The sequence below is a fragment of the Procambarus clarkii genome, chromosome 52 (genome assembly GCF_040958095.1).
Source record: "Procambarus clarkii isolate CNS0578487 chromosome 52, FALCON_Pclarkii_2.0, whole genome shotgun sequence".
Classification (NCBI taxonomy): domain Eukaryota; kingdom Metazoa; phylum Arthropoda; class Malacostraca; order Decapoda; family Cambaridae; genus Procambarus; species Procambarus clarkii.
In genome coordinates this window covers 24492016-24504898 of record NC_091201.1, presented here as the reverse complement: position 1 = coordinate 24504898, position 12883 = coordinate 24492016, and the positions used below count along the sequence as shown (strand labels likewise).

Genomic DNA, 12883 nt, shown 5'->3' with positions numbered 1-12883 from the left:
TCACCCAATTCAATGCTAACTAAATAAATAAGTAAATATTTATTCGGGTAAAGTACATACATACAAGAGGTTTTTACAAAAATTGATAGATTTATAGATAGAGCTAGTACATACAATGCCTAAAGCCACTATTATGCAAAGCGTTTCGGGGAGTGGTAGGCAAAATAGAATAAGCAGTATAGGCAGAATAGGCAATAGGCAGAACTATTAAACACTTGACTACAGTTACCATTACTCACAGAAAACCTAGATTTCCGCCCACTTCAGCCCTTACTAAACTACTAACACTCTACTATATATAAAAATTATTCATTCCGGCCACTGATTAACCCTTATTATTATTAAAGTTTGTCTAGATGGAATTCGTCATTATGATCTTGGTAGTACAGTAGGCTTCGTTCTCGATTCACAATCAGGAATTCCAGGTTCGAATTCAGAGCGGAACAGAAATGGTTGGGCGCGTATCCTATCGCCTAATGCACCTGTTCACCTAGAAATATGTACCTTGGAGTTTGGGGAAAGCGCCAAGTCATTACGACTATATGGCACTTGGAAGGAGTCAGGATAAGGATTTGGGATGGGACGGGGGGAAAGGAATGGTGCCCAACAATTTGGACGGTCGGGGATTGAACGCCGACCTGCATGAAGCGAGACCGTCGCTCTACTGCCCAGCCCAAGTGGTTGGGGTTTGGAGACTAGAAGCAAACGACCGTAGCGGTAGTTAGCTGGTTGCGTCTGGTCAACTGGCGAGACAGTAGGTGCAGATGTCTCAGGTACTGAGGGAGGAGGTGTGTCTAGACACCCATTAGTTTCAGCACGTATTGTTCTTGTCGTTGATGTTGGAGCATGCAGATTCAAATTTAAATTCAAATTGAAATGTTTATTTAGGTAAAGTACATACATACAAGGGGTGATACAAATATTGATGAATTTATAGATAGAGCTAGTACATACAATGATACGTTGGCGGTAAGGAACAGGAAGAATTAACTGCTATGCAGGAGGTAATCAAGTCTCTAGTGGCCTCGGCAAGGACGCAAAAGTCGGCATCACTTTATCCAAATATATCACAGCATGTGGCAGCGACCTGGGTAGCTGGTTTCTTTGAAGAGCAGTAGAGCACATTGGTGTTTTTAGGATCTATGGGAAGTAGTCATAAAGAGAACACCAAGTAGGAAATTGACTAAAGATCTTATGACCAAACCACACATCAGAACATTACATTTTGTTACTAGCTTGTCAAGATTGTAACTTGATTAGTTAAATTAATTTTGGTGTTCAGTCCCTGAGCCCATTATGCGCCTCTGTATACTAAATGGCCACAGTTAGTCATCTAAAATGATTAATGGGTGCAGGTAAAAAGATCTAAAAGAAGTCTGAAATCAGCAAGAGAAATTGTCATTGAGGGAGATAAAGTGATTAGATAACATACCACTTATTAGGAATATGCAAGCAGCCAAGGAATGGATGTCTTACCCAAGTCAGGAAAATAAATAGAACATTATTCCTGATTAAAAGGGCAGTGGTGCTGGAATGATCCTTAAAAGGTCGAGATGACATTAAAAAGATGAAGTTGTATGCTACTGGAAGAGGTTATTCTTGCGTTTTCTTGACATTCAAGATATATTTTGTCTATGGAAGTCTTGTACTGTATTTAAACTTCTATGAATCCTGTCTAATTTCCTTCTTTACCATTATTCATGTCACATCTCTATTGTTATAAGATGAATTGTTCCATTTTATAATGATCAAAGAACCTGGCAAAAGAAAGGTAACTAGTACAGCAATTAATGCAGCAAGCTAGCTGGGTTACACAAGTGGACTTAAATTATTAATATGGCTGGATGAGCCAGATATATGGAAAGATATTTGTTCCTCCAAATTAAAACACTATGACCAAATTTTCCATATTTATTGCACTAGTATGGGAAGGGTAAATATCCCTGAACAGAAAGAACTCTTTCAGTTTCTCTGGCTGCAATATGTGATGGAACGGTAGCCTAAAGATTTATTGAACAGTACAGTACCTGTATTCATATTGTCATCCAAGTTCTTACTTTTGGAATTAGATATTATACAATATAATACTTTCAATATAGTACAGTGAACACACAGTATATGTTGACATATGGTACACCTTATGGTTTCTCGCCTAACTGGAAGCCAGTTAGGCTTATCAAGGCCCTCTGCAAAATACAGTACTGACCTTCCCCAGCATGCAACCCACAACAGCTGCCTAATTCCTGGGTACCTCTTTACTGCTAGGTGAACATAAACATCAGGTGAAAGGTAACATGTCCAACCATCTCTGTCCCACTTGGGAATTTAATCTGGGATATTTGATAGTTATTTGATTGTGAGCAGAGGACATACAGTAACTCACTCATACTCTATATACAGTAACAGCATTGTCTGGAACCTGCTACCCTCTTGTCCAGTAATACTGCAAATTTGACATCATACACAATTTGCATACCCTCTTTTAACTATGAATACCTCTACGGTTTACTAATATGAAGTTTTAAGTCTCGGGCACATATTAGTCAAAAAGTGTAGCTATACAGTACTATGGCATAATTAAAATAGGTCTGCTTGCAATACCTGATTTTACACAAATATTTTACAAAAAGTTGTCCAAACTGTATTGGGGGACTTACCTACAAACATTATAATGTAATACACTAGCACTGTACAATATAGTACAATATATAAATTTTAAAGTTAGTAAATGACTAGGTCATGGAAAGTGTATTATTTTCCAATTAGATATTAATCAAATGCCATACTGTACTGTTTATTTTTGTATAGGGTCTTAAACTTTTCACTGTGAAACATGGCTACAGATAAATGACGAAAAGGACATTATTGTTTTTCAACAAAAAACAAAAGGCGAGTTTTTCATAGAATATGGAATTTCAACTCCTTGAAACAGTTTTTCCAAACATCTGGCATAAAGAACAGAAGCTTATTAATGTGGTAGCCCTATATCTCTCAGGAATAGGTATTTCCTATTCAAGTCTTACTTGCCATTATGAGAGGTATGATGATTAATATGAAAAACATTGTTTTACAATTAGAAATGTAAACATAAGTGAGAAACAACATAAATCATTAAGAATTTTCATAAAAAAGGATGTTTTATGAATAAAATGCATACATTCCTTGTATTTACAATGATATTCAGTACATTAGGAACATTTTTAGCTTTATTTTCCCGAATACTGTAATTGCCTGTTTACTCAAAACCCTGTGAGTACTAGTGGCTTTAGGCATAGTATGTACAATGCAGTATTTGCTTTATCCAGAAATCCAACATTCTGCTTGTAAGTCATTTTGTATGTATGTACTTTTCCCTAAATAAAATTTCTATATCTTATATTTAGCAGCCTGGATCATATATTATACAGTGGAGACTCAAAAACAGTCTCATCGTGCAGTTGGCTTTGTTCTCGACCCACAATCAGGGATCCCAAGTTCGATTCCTGGGCGAGGCAGAAATAGTTGGGCATGCTTCATTTCACCTAATACCTCTGTTTACCTAGTAGTAAATAGGTACCTAGGAGTTAGGCAACTGTTGTGGGTTGCATCTTGAGGAGGGTCAGTAGTTTGACCATCGAGGGACCTCAATATGTAGGATGTACACAAGCATTACTTTCTTGGATATTAAATACTGTATAAATGAAGGAAACTAAACCCTTACTTTCCCCATCCCCAACTCAAAAAAAAAAAAAAATTGTAATTATAGCATTCTTACAATGTTGACAGGGATAATGATATGTATCTTTGCAAACACCCAAACACATTTTCATTTTTTTTACCGTGAATTATTGCTTTTGTTTTTCAAATAACTCTGCTGGAAAGATCAGGTAATTTTCTTACTAGAAATGTAAAATCATAATAGCAAAAATAAAATATTGTATATATATTTTTTTTGGTCAGAATTAAAGTGTGCAGCAAAAGAGTTATGGAATCCATTCCCATTCAGTCTTAAATCAACCAAAGCAGATTATGCCAGATAGTTACAGCTACTCTAACTGAACTCTCTTTAAAACTAACATTATTGTGTACGTGTTTAGATCCTTGATTAAATTGGGACAAATGTTTATCTTCTCACAAAAAGAATGCTAAATTTAACAAATTATATATAAAAATATTGCATGAAATTATACAGTATTCATCTAACTGCAAATTTAAAATATACATTACCTAACAATGCCATACCTTAGATAGAACTTATGACAATGCATGTGATATGGATGCTATCAATATAAAAGCTTAGATACTAGTTTACAACCAGAGATAATATATTTTAGTATCCTGTGCAGTATTCTTAATAAGCAGATATGCTACATGAAGTAAGACCCAAGCGTTCACACAGAATTTTTCACTATAAACTTAGGATTGTACAAAAATGTTTCACGAGCTGCTGAGTGCCTAAAAAATGACTGCTCTGGGCTCCCTATTTTATATAATGACATATTATTAGCAAAGAACTTCTACTGTACAGTACATAAATATTTAAAATGTTAAACAAGCCATTTTAAAACAATTGTTATTTCCAAAGAACAGTAGTAAATACAAACTGTATCTATCACACAAGCTCTCCTGTGTGCCTCTTGGTATGTCTTTTTAAATGAGTCTCTCTGAAAAAAGCTGCACCACAGCGATCACATTTGTATGGTCTATCAGCTTGATGCCTTCGTTCATGTGACTCTAAAATAGTGTGATCAGAAAATGTTAGGCCACATTTTTCACATTTGTATGGCCTCTCTACTGTATGCTTTTGCCGATGACTTTTCAGATGACCTTCAGTGTTAAAACCTGCACCGCAGAGATCACATTTGTAGGGTTTTTCAACTATGATTTTTTTTCTTGGTACAAACTCACCATTTTCTTGTTGCTGCCTAGCAAGAATGTAAAAAGGATTGTTTTCACCCATGTTATGTTTGGTATCCATATGAGCTTTTAGATCAGAACTGAGCATTAACAGAGTACCACATATATCACACCTGTATGTTCCTCCTTCTCCTTCGGGTTTCCTTTTACCCGACATATCTGTTAACATTTCGGGTTGTGAAGAGCCTGTAGCAATAACAGGTTGGGAAGAAAGAGAATTAACCATGTGGAGATCTGATGGTGTTGTAATACTGGTTGTAGGTCCTGTTGAGCAAGAGGCCACAACATTAGTGGGAAAAGTGCATGATGTATTCACCAAGTTTGGCAAGTTAAATATATTGGAAAAGTTGTGCACACCCTGCTGGTGGTAAATATTTGTCATATTTACAACAAGTGCAGAATTCTGTGAACTCTCCCCCATTCCGTGTTTCCTCTTATGCCAAACTAACATGCTGTTCTGAAGAAATTGAGCACCACATTCATCACACTTGAATGGCATCTCCCCAGTGTGACTCTTTTTGTGCCACTCTAACGTACTATTGTATGAAAATTTTGCTCCACATTCATCACACTTATAAGGTTTTCTCCGGGAATGAAGCCTCAAATGTTGTTTTAAAGTATCTTGATTATCAAATGTTGCTTCACAAAATTCACATTTTACATTATGCTCCCAATATAGATTAACATTCATGGTTAATTATGTCTGAGCTATTCCTGAAGGACAACGATCAAGCTACACACACCATTTTCCCCTCAAGGTATCGCATCCATAGAGTTTTGTCAGTAGTGATGAAATTCTGAAATAGAAACAAATTTGAATAGTAAGCAGTTGGCATAAATATGACATGCTGTACTGTATATCTATTGTATAAAATAGAATGTGTCTGCCCAAGGTTGGAGACCAGACATGTAGTGCTAGCCTCATGGAACTTTGCATGGTGACTTGTGACTATATGGCAAGTGTCATTGTGTGGGCATGTAAAACTAATGCCCTTCTTTAAGAAGAATCAGCTCCCATTCCAAGTCCCAATGACTCCTACGTAGTATGATATGTGGGTTTTGATTATCCATAGTGTTAAAACAGGTTTTACAGCTACTATCAATGTTAAATCAATGTCAATAATGTTGATTCAACGTTGATAACGTTGATAACTTCTCCTCATTACTCTCATCTACATCCTTCTTGCCAGTGCTTGGGTCATTTAGGCCCTTTCCATAGTTATTGCAGGTTAAACAGTGAAAGTGAAAAATATGTTAGCCGTTGGTTCGCACATTATTGTATGCTTTGATTAATTTATTTGAGATTTGCTGACAATTGCTGTGGTACTGTACATCTTAATGGCATGACTTGCATTCAAGCATCTAAGCATGGAGACCCCACCATCAATGGATATACTGTATCTGCTTTGGAGAAAGCATAAACACAGTGACAAAAATAATTCCAAATTAGGTCGTCTCTTACCAGAAACAGTTGAGGGCCACAGGACCAATGACACTGCAAACCAGACATGACAGGGCTGATCTCAATAAGGCATTTAAAATATTAAACATGTTTAAGGATATTAATTCAAGCTACCACTTCATTAATTAAAAGGTTAAATATAATGCATACAAGGGTTAACAGCTTCAAGGCCAACAAGCTGCAATTTAAGACAGAAAACAGGAGATGCTTTTTCACCCACAAGATTATAAACCCATAGATTCACCTACCCACCGAAGCTGTCAACACTAAGACATTACTTCAGTTCAAAATCAAAGCTTGGAAAAAATCCTCAAGAACAATGGGGGAGGGGGGGGGGTACGTTTAACAAGCATCTGGCTTCCTATCCCAATCGAGGCCACTAGGGAGAGATGGTGACCTTCAGGTAAATTCAGCTCAATTCTTACAACACTAACACACATTGCATTTACAGCAAAGCTTATAAGCTAACAAACAATTTGCAGTAAGTAACTATCAAAAGAAAAGCATATAGCACTATTGGCAGTGAATGTTAAGGTAAAAGGTCAAAAATAAATCATAAAGAAATAAAACTAATGACTGAAGTACTGTACTGTAGTCTATATTGTTACTATGCATTTTATTAAGTTACACAATTTAATTTCGGATTTGGAAAGACGTATACAGCAATAATATAATGCTTTGTGACTTGCCATACAGAAGTAAGGAAGGTAAGTGGTGCCTAACTATAGTGACTGGCCAGGGACCACTGTGAGTATGGGTAGGTCTCCAGCTCCCGGAACCCTCACTCACAGAACAGTAAAATTTAAATTAATGATCAGCATTATACAACGATAGTATATTAACAGCAACAGTAGATGGAGCAAATTGAAATACTGTACTACGCTTACCATGACACACAGGAGCAGAAACGCCCTGCCCGAAACGCTGCGCGTACCAGTGGCTTTACAAGAATGTAATTACTATGCTATGTATCCTCACAATCCCAATGTACCTTCTTGTATATATATAAATAAATAAATAAATAAATAAGGTGTTGGCAGTGGCAGCAGATGGTCAGCTGATGCGTGTTGTTTGGGTCGCTTGGCCACCGTCTGCCGCCCCTAACCTGAAGGGCCCGCTGGGCCTCCATGTCTGGCTCCAACTCCGCAGGGGTACCCCGAACGCGGGTCACGTTTTGGGACCATTGGGTCACGATGCTACATATTCTTCTTTAAACAAATCAAACTGAAAGGATGTCTGGCGCACTTATCGCCTGAGCGTCCATTAGGTGAGTACTGGTACAACCAAGCAATTTGGCGGGACTAGCCCCGTGCTCTCTGATACGTAATTAAGTACTGTACAGAAGTTTTCACGTTGAATGGTTAAAGTTGCTGGGTGAGTTTGGGCTAGAGATGAGGGTACTGTTATATCAGCAAATAGTATAGGTTTAAGAAGGTTATTCTAAGTTTTGCTCGCAATGCTTTGCATAATAGTAGCTTCATAACTTCATGCTTCATAAAGCTAGCATAGTAGCTTTACCTGAATAAAGATTCTGATTCTGATTCATTACTGTGTAGCACCTCAAATTCAAATTCACATCAGTACAATAGTTTAATTACATTAATAACAGAACGGAAATACTTAGGAATAATTTAGAGAAGCATCTGGAACCTAACATAACATAGAGTAGTAATAGTAGGCATCCATCAGTCGACTATGGAATTGTGCTTTGGTTGTGTGGCCTTCAGGGCCTAATCCTCCCCCAGCAGGATTCGAACCCAGGCTTTAAAATAAACAAGGATAAAAAAGGACACGAGTAAACACTTTATAAAACAAATGCAAAAATTAGATGACACGTAATGTGTCTAATATTAGACATATCATAATATTTATTAGTACAACAATTAAGATAAGATTAACATAATAATAACTAGTGGCTTTAGGCATTGTATGTACTAGCTCTATCTATAAATCTATCAATTTTTGTATCTCACCTCGTATGTATGTACTTTACCTGAATAAATATTTGTATTTGTAACTTAAAACTAGGGGAAAATGTGAGATAAATTATTATATATTGAATAAAATTATGTTAATTACAAGATATTAAGTAAATATTTCTTAATCTCTCTTTTAAACTGATTAGGAGACGTAGCTTTTAACTACATTTGGAAGGTCATTCCACATTTTGGGAACCCCTTGATTTGCAGAGCATTTCTCCTTTGATTGAGTCTCTAGGAATATCAAAGAGATATTTGTTCATCATGTGGTGATCTTGAGCTCTATATACAGCTTTTTAGGAAGTACTTAGAGTCAGGATTGGGGATTATAGGAGCCTCGAATCCTAGACCACAAAAAGTACAACCACAAAATAATAAATATGCTCGACTCTCTACACCCAGCTCGACAAAAATGGGTACCGTATAGGATTTGTTAACCTTCGAAATGTCTTTGATACTTTCAACCATAATGACATTGTTGTTAAATATCATCACTATAGGAGTCAGGGGTCACTCTTATACATTAAATCTTACCTTATCACTGACACCCTGTTTGTGGTAGTGGGCCCTATACAAATCCTATGGGGGGGGGGAGAGGTAAGAGGACCCTATACCCATCCTGTGTGGGGATAGAGAACCCTATTCCTACCCTGTGTGTGGTAGTGAACCCTATAACCATCCGGCGGGGAGTAGTGGACCCTATACCCATCCTGTCGAAGGGTAGAGGACCCTATTCCCATCCTGTGGGAAGTAGTGGACCCTATAATCATCCTGTGGGCGATAGTAGACCCCATACCCATCCTGTGAGTGCTGGTGGACTTCATACCCATCCTTCGGGTGGTGGTGGACTTCATACCCATCCTGTGGGTGGTAGTGGAAAAGTCTACAGAGGCAGTGGGTTCAAGAACTAGACCACAACAGTCTCTAAGCTAACCAATTTACATTTATAGCGAGCTAGTTCCGTAAAATGTTCCCTTGTATTCATGCACCCCGCACCCATGCTGTGGGCGGCGTTGGAAAGAAAGGCTTAGTCACTGGCACGCAATACCTACAGTAAACAAATCGGGATATTGGCTAAGATTTCTGGTAGCATATAGTTTTTAATCAAAAATTTAAACATTTCTTGAACATTTGTGATTGAATTGTTTCTGTATTCTTGATTTTTTTCAAAAAAATTACATAGTGACGTATGAAATGTTAATAATTCGCTAACATATCAAGGGGTAAAGGATCTTAATGCAAACTCATGAAATGAATAATTGTCTCATATTCTGCATCTCCGACATAGTCTGTGCAAGTTCCTCATGCAAATGAAGGTGTTTAAACTATGGAAGTGCCTCCCTAATATCAAATTATACAGTTTAGGTAATTATTCATACATTTATCATTACCAATGCTTCTTACTTTTTAAGGTACGTGGAGGGAGACATCCTGGAGAGAACATGTAATAAAATATAAAAAGTTTCATATATTGAATGATGATAAATCTGTCACTTGTCCATACATTATACTAGAGTACAATAATATATAGCATCACGAATGAACAAGCATTCGCAGCAGTAATCCTCCGCTTCATAAGCACTAAGATAGTGCTCACAAATTGTCATTTTCATAATAAAATTCAAATTCAAATCCTTTAAAATTCGTTGGAATACACTCAAATCTTAACTAGTCTACCATATCATTCATTCCCAAATCATATTCTTGTACATATATTCACTACTTTCCTCTCCTATCTCTACTCTCTCACTACTCTTACTTTCTATATTTATCCAATAAATGCAGGAAAAGTTCACTTCTCATTGGTGCCAACATCACAAAACCGTAGACCTTTATACTACAATTCACTTGTTATTCTCTAAATTAATACCTTCGTCACCAGTATCATGTTTAATATATATTAACTAATATAATCACCGTATCTTACTACAATTTTTATATATGACCACAATTTAAATATTTTCCGTCAACATCACTATTAATATTATTTACAAGATTTACTGTGGACAAAAATCATTGCGCTTGTATACATTGACAGTCATTGAAAGAACACCATCTATGACCCAATGATACTGTTAGCGTTAACAATTGATTGATACGCTGTTCGTAATTGGCGCCTTTGCGAATATAAGTTTAAAATAGTTATATATAAATAACTTTTTATATACCTATTCACCACATACGTTTTTTCTACTAAAGATTTAAATGTAAATTCAAAAGAAAGCCTTCAAAATTGCACTCTTTGAAGAGCCGAGAAGTAAAGGTGTGTAATCCGTTTCTAGCCTATTGTCCTTAACTTGCAATCATTATTTATAAAAAAAAATGTCTGTCGGAGGTCAGACGGTTGAGGCTATAGTCTCACACAGCTGTCCAAGATGACACATGGTGAAGGTGGGGTATGGGAGTGTCACAGGCCAGTCAGGGTTAGTCTAAGTGCCACACTTTAAGAAATATCGGCAGCTATAACGACTTCCTTCCGATTTCGAAATATCGGTTGCTTTTCGTAGAGTTATTTAGCAGTTCAGCACTTGTAAATATCATTTTCAGAGAGAGAGAGAGAGAGAAGGGAAAGGAGAAAAGAGTAGGGAAGAGAGACAGGAGAGGGAGGAAGGAGGAAGAGATAAGGGAGAATGGGGAGGAGGGAGAGAGATAAAAAAGGAGAGGGGGAGGATGTTGGAAAAAATGGAATGAGAGACGAAGGAGAAAGGTGGAGAGGGGAGAAGAAGAGGAAAGATGTTAAGGAAGGGGGAGATGAGAAGAGAGGGACGAGAAGAGGAAGAAATTACGGGCTCACCCTAGCCCGTGCTACATGGAAATTTTGTTCCGAGTAGCTGAATCTAAAAACCACAACAACGGAGAAGAAAGGTGTAGAGGGGAGATTCCCATATATAAGGGAAAATATGGGGAGAGAAGGAGTGGAGGGGGAAGAGAGACCCGGGCATACCCGGATGCTATCTAGTAAACTTATAAGCACTTAGCAAGTTTTGTTTATAATTTGTCTTTTTGTAATAAAATACTTATTTTAAAATTGTTACACTTCTCGGCAGTATATAGAGTCGTTAGAGCGATCCACCTGCTCTGTGTCCACTCCCCCTCCCCCCACAAGCACAAAATTCGTGTTTGAGAATAAAATAATCATCAGAGAATACCAGCTTCTATACCGATACGAATCTTAAACACATAAGACTTTTCAATAAGACTGTGTGTCTTGACTTGACCGCTACTCAATTATGGAGGAATAAAGGCTACGTGAACAATTCATATCTCACCATGATCCCCCCGACAGCATTGCGGCCTCGACTCCTAATTCCTTGCACTTCGGCTGTAATGATTTTCAATTAGACGAGTCTACCAAACCCGCCTACATGCTCAACTGTGCCTCATACGTCTAGCAAATTCCACGCCATACGTACGCAACTCATTGAACTATATGGATTTATTTTGTTTAAAGCTAACATAAACTGTACAGCCACAATTTTTGAAGATAAAGTGAAATAACAAATCTAGATGTAAGAGGAATTGTGATCAAGCAATCGCTTCTAGTAGAACGTTCAGTGGTATGGTCGGGGACTGTGTTATCCGTTGGCATAATTACGTCATGAATTTCCATGTAAAGTTACTTAATAATTTCAGTTATGTATTTGAGAATAAGATACAATAAGAAAAATATTGAAGATAATGGATGTATATGAATGCTGAATATAATGCAGAATGAATTTTTCGGTAAGAATCTATTAATGGTTCCAACAAGTATCCATTACTTTTGTTAATTAAATATACACACAATATATATATATATATATATATATATATATATATATATATATATATATATATATATATATATATATATATATAATGTCGTACCTAATAGCCAGAACGCACTTCTCAGCCTACTATGCAAGGCCCGATTTGCCTAATAAGCCAAGTTTTCCTGAATTAATATATTTTCTCTAATTTTTTTCTTATGAAATGATAAAGCTACCCATTTCATTATGTATGAGGTTAATTTTTTTTATTGGAGTTAAAATTGACGTAGATATATGACCGAACCTAACCAACCCTACCTAACCTAACCTATCTTTATAGGCTAGGTTAGGTTAGGTAGCTGAAAAAGTTAGGTTAGGTTAGGTTAGGTAGGTTAGGTAGTCGAAAAACAATTAATTCTTGAAAACTTGGCTTAATAGGCAAATCGGGCCTTGCATAGTAGGCTGAAAAGTGAGTTCTGGCTATTAGGTACGACATATATATATATATATATATATATATATATATATATATATATATATATATATATATATATATATATAAGTATCCCTTCTGAACTTTTTGTTATTATGACATATTTTTAGCTTAATAGTAATTACATATCTATAACCTACGTATATATAATTGTACCACTCCACCACGTTAAATGAGACAATTGAACAATTAAGGCGTACATAGCGAGTAGTTTAAGGGAAGTCGCAGTTTAAATGTGGCGCGTGAAAGTGACGTCACGTGACGCGTGCGTCCTACTTGTTTACAACCGTCCCCACGTGACCTT

General features: G+C 36.7%; 1 protein-coding gene across 3 annotated transcripts; it reads right to left on the bottom strand.

The window, feature by feature from the left end:
* Window positions 1-1897: 1897 nt before the first annotated feature.
* LOC123763635 (zinc finger protein 93) lies at window positions 1898-7650 on the bottom strand. Of its 3 annotated transcripts, none has more exons than XM_045750884.2 (2): window positions 7464-7650; window positions 1898-5693 (listed from the first exon to the last, which is right to left on the bottom strand). In XM_045750884.2, exon 2 carries the CDS (start codon window positions 5585-5587, stop codon window positions 4592-4594), a length of 996 nt encoding a protein of 331 aa, XP_045606840.1. In that variant the 5' UTR covers window positions 5588-5693; window positions 7464-7650; the 3' UTR covers window positions 1898-4591. The 3 variants fall into 3 exon arrangements, with proteins under 3 accessions (XP_045606840.1, XP_045606839.1, XP_045606838.1); XM_045750883.2 differs by having other exon boundaries at window positions 7350-7481; XM_045750882.2 differs by lacking the exon at window positions 7464-7650 and adding an exon at window positions 7246-7450.
* Between the last annotated feature and the right edge of the window lie 5233 nt (window positions 7651-12883).

Coding starts and splice junctions, on each gene's coding strand:
- LOC123763635 (XM_045750884.2), bottom strand. CDS start 5,587: ATGAATGTTAATCTATATTGGGAGCATAATGTAAAATGTGAATTTTGT.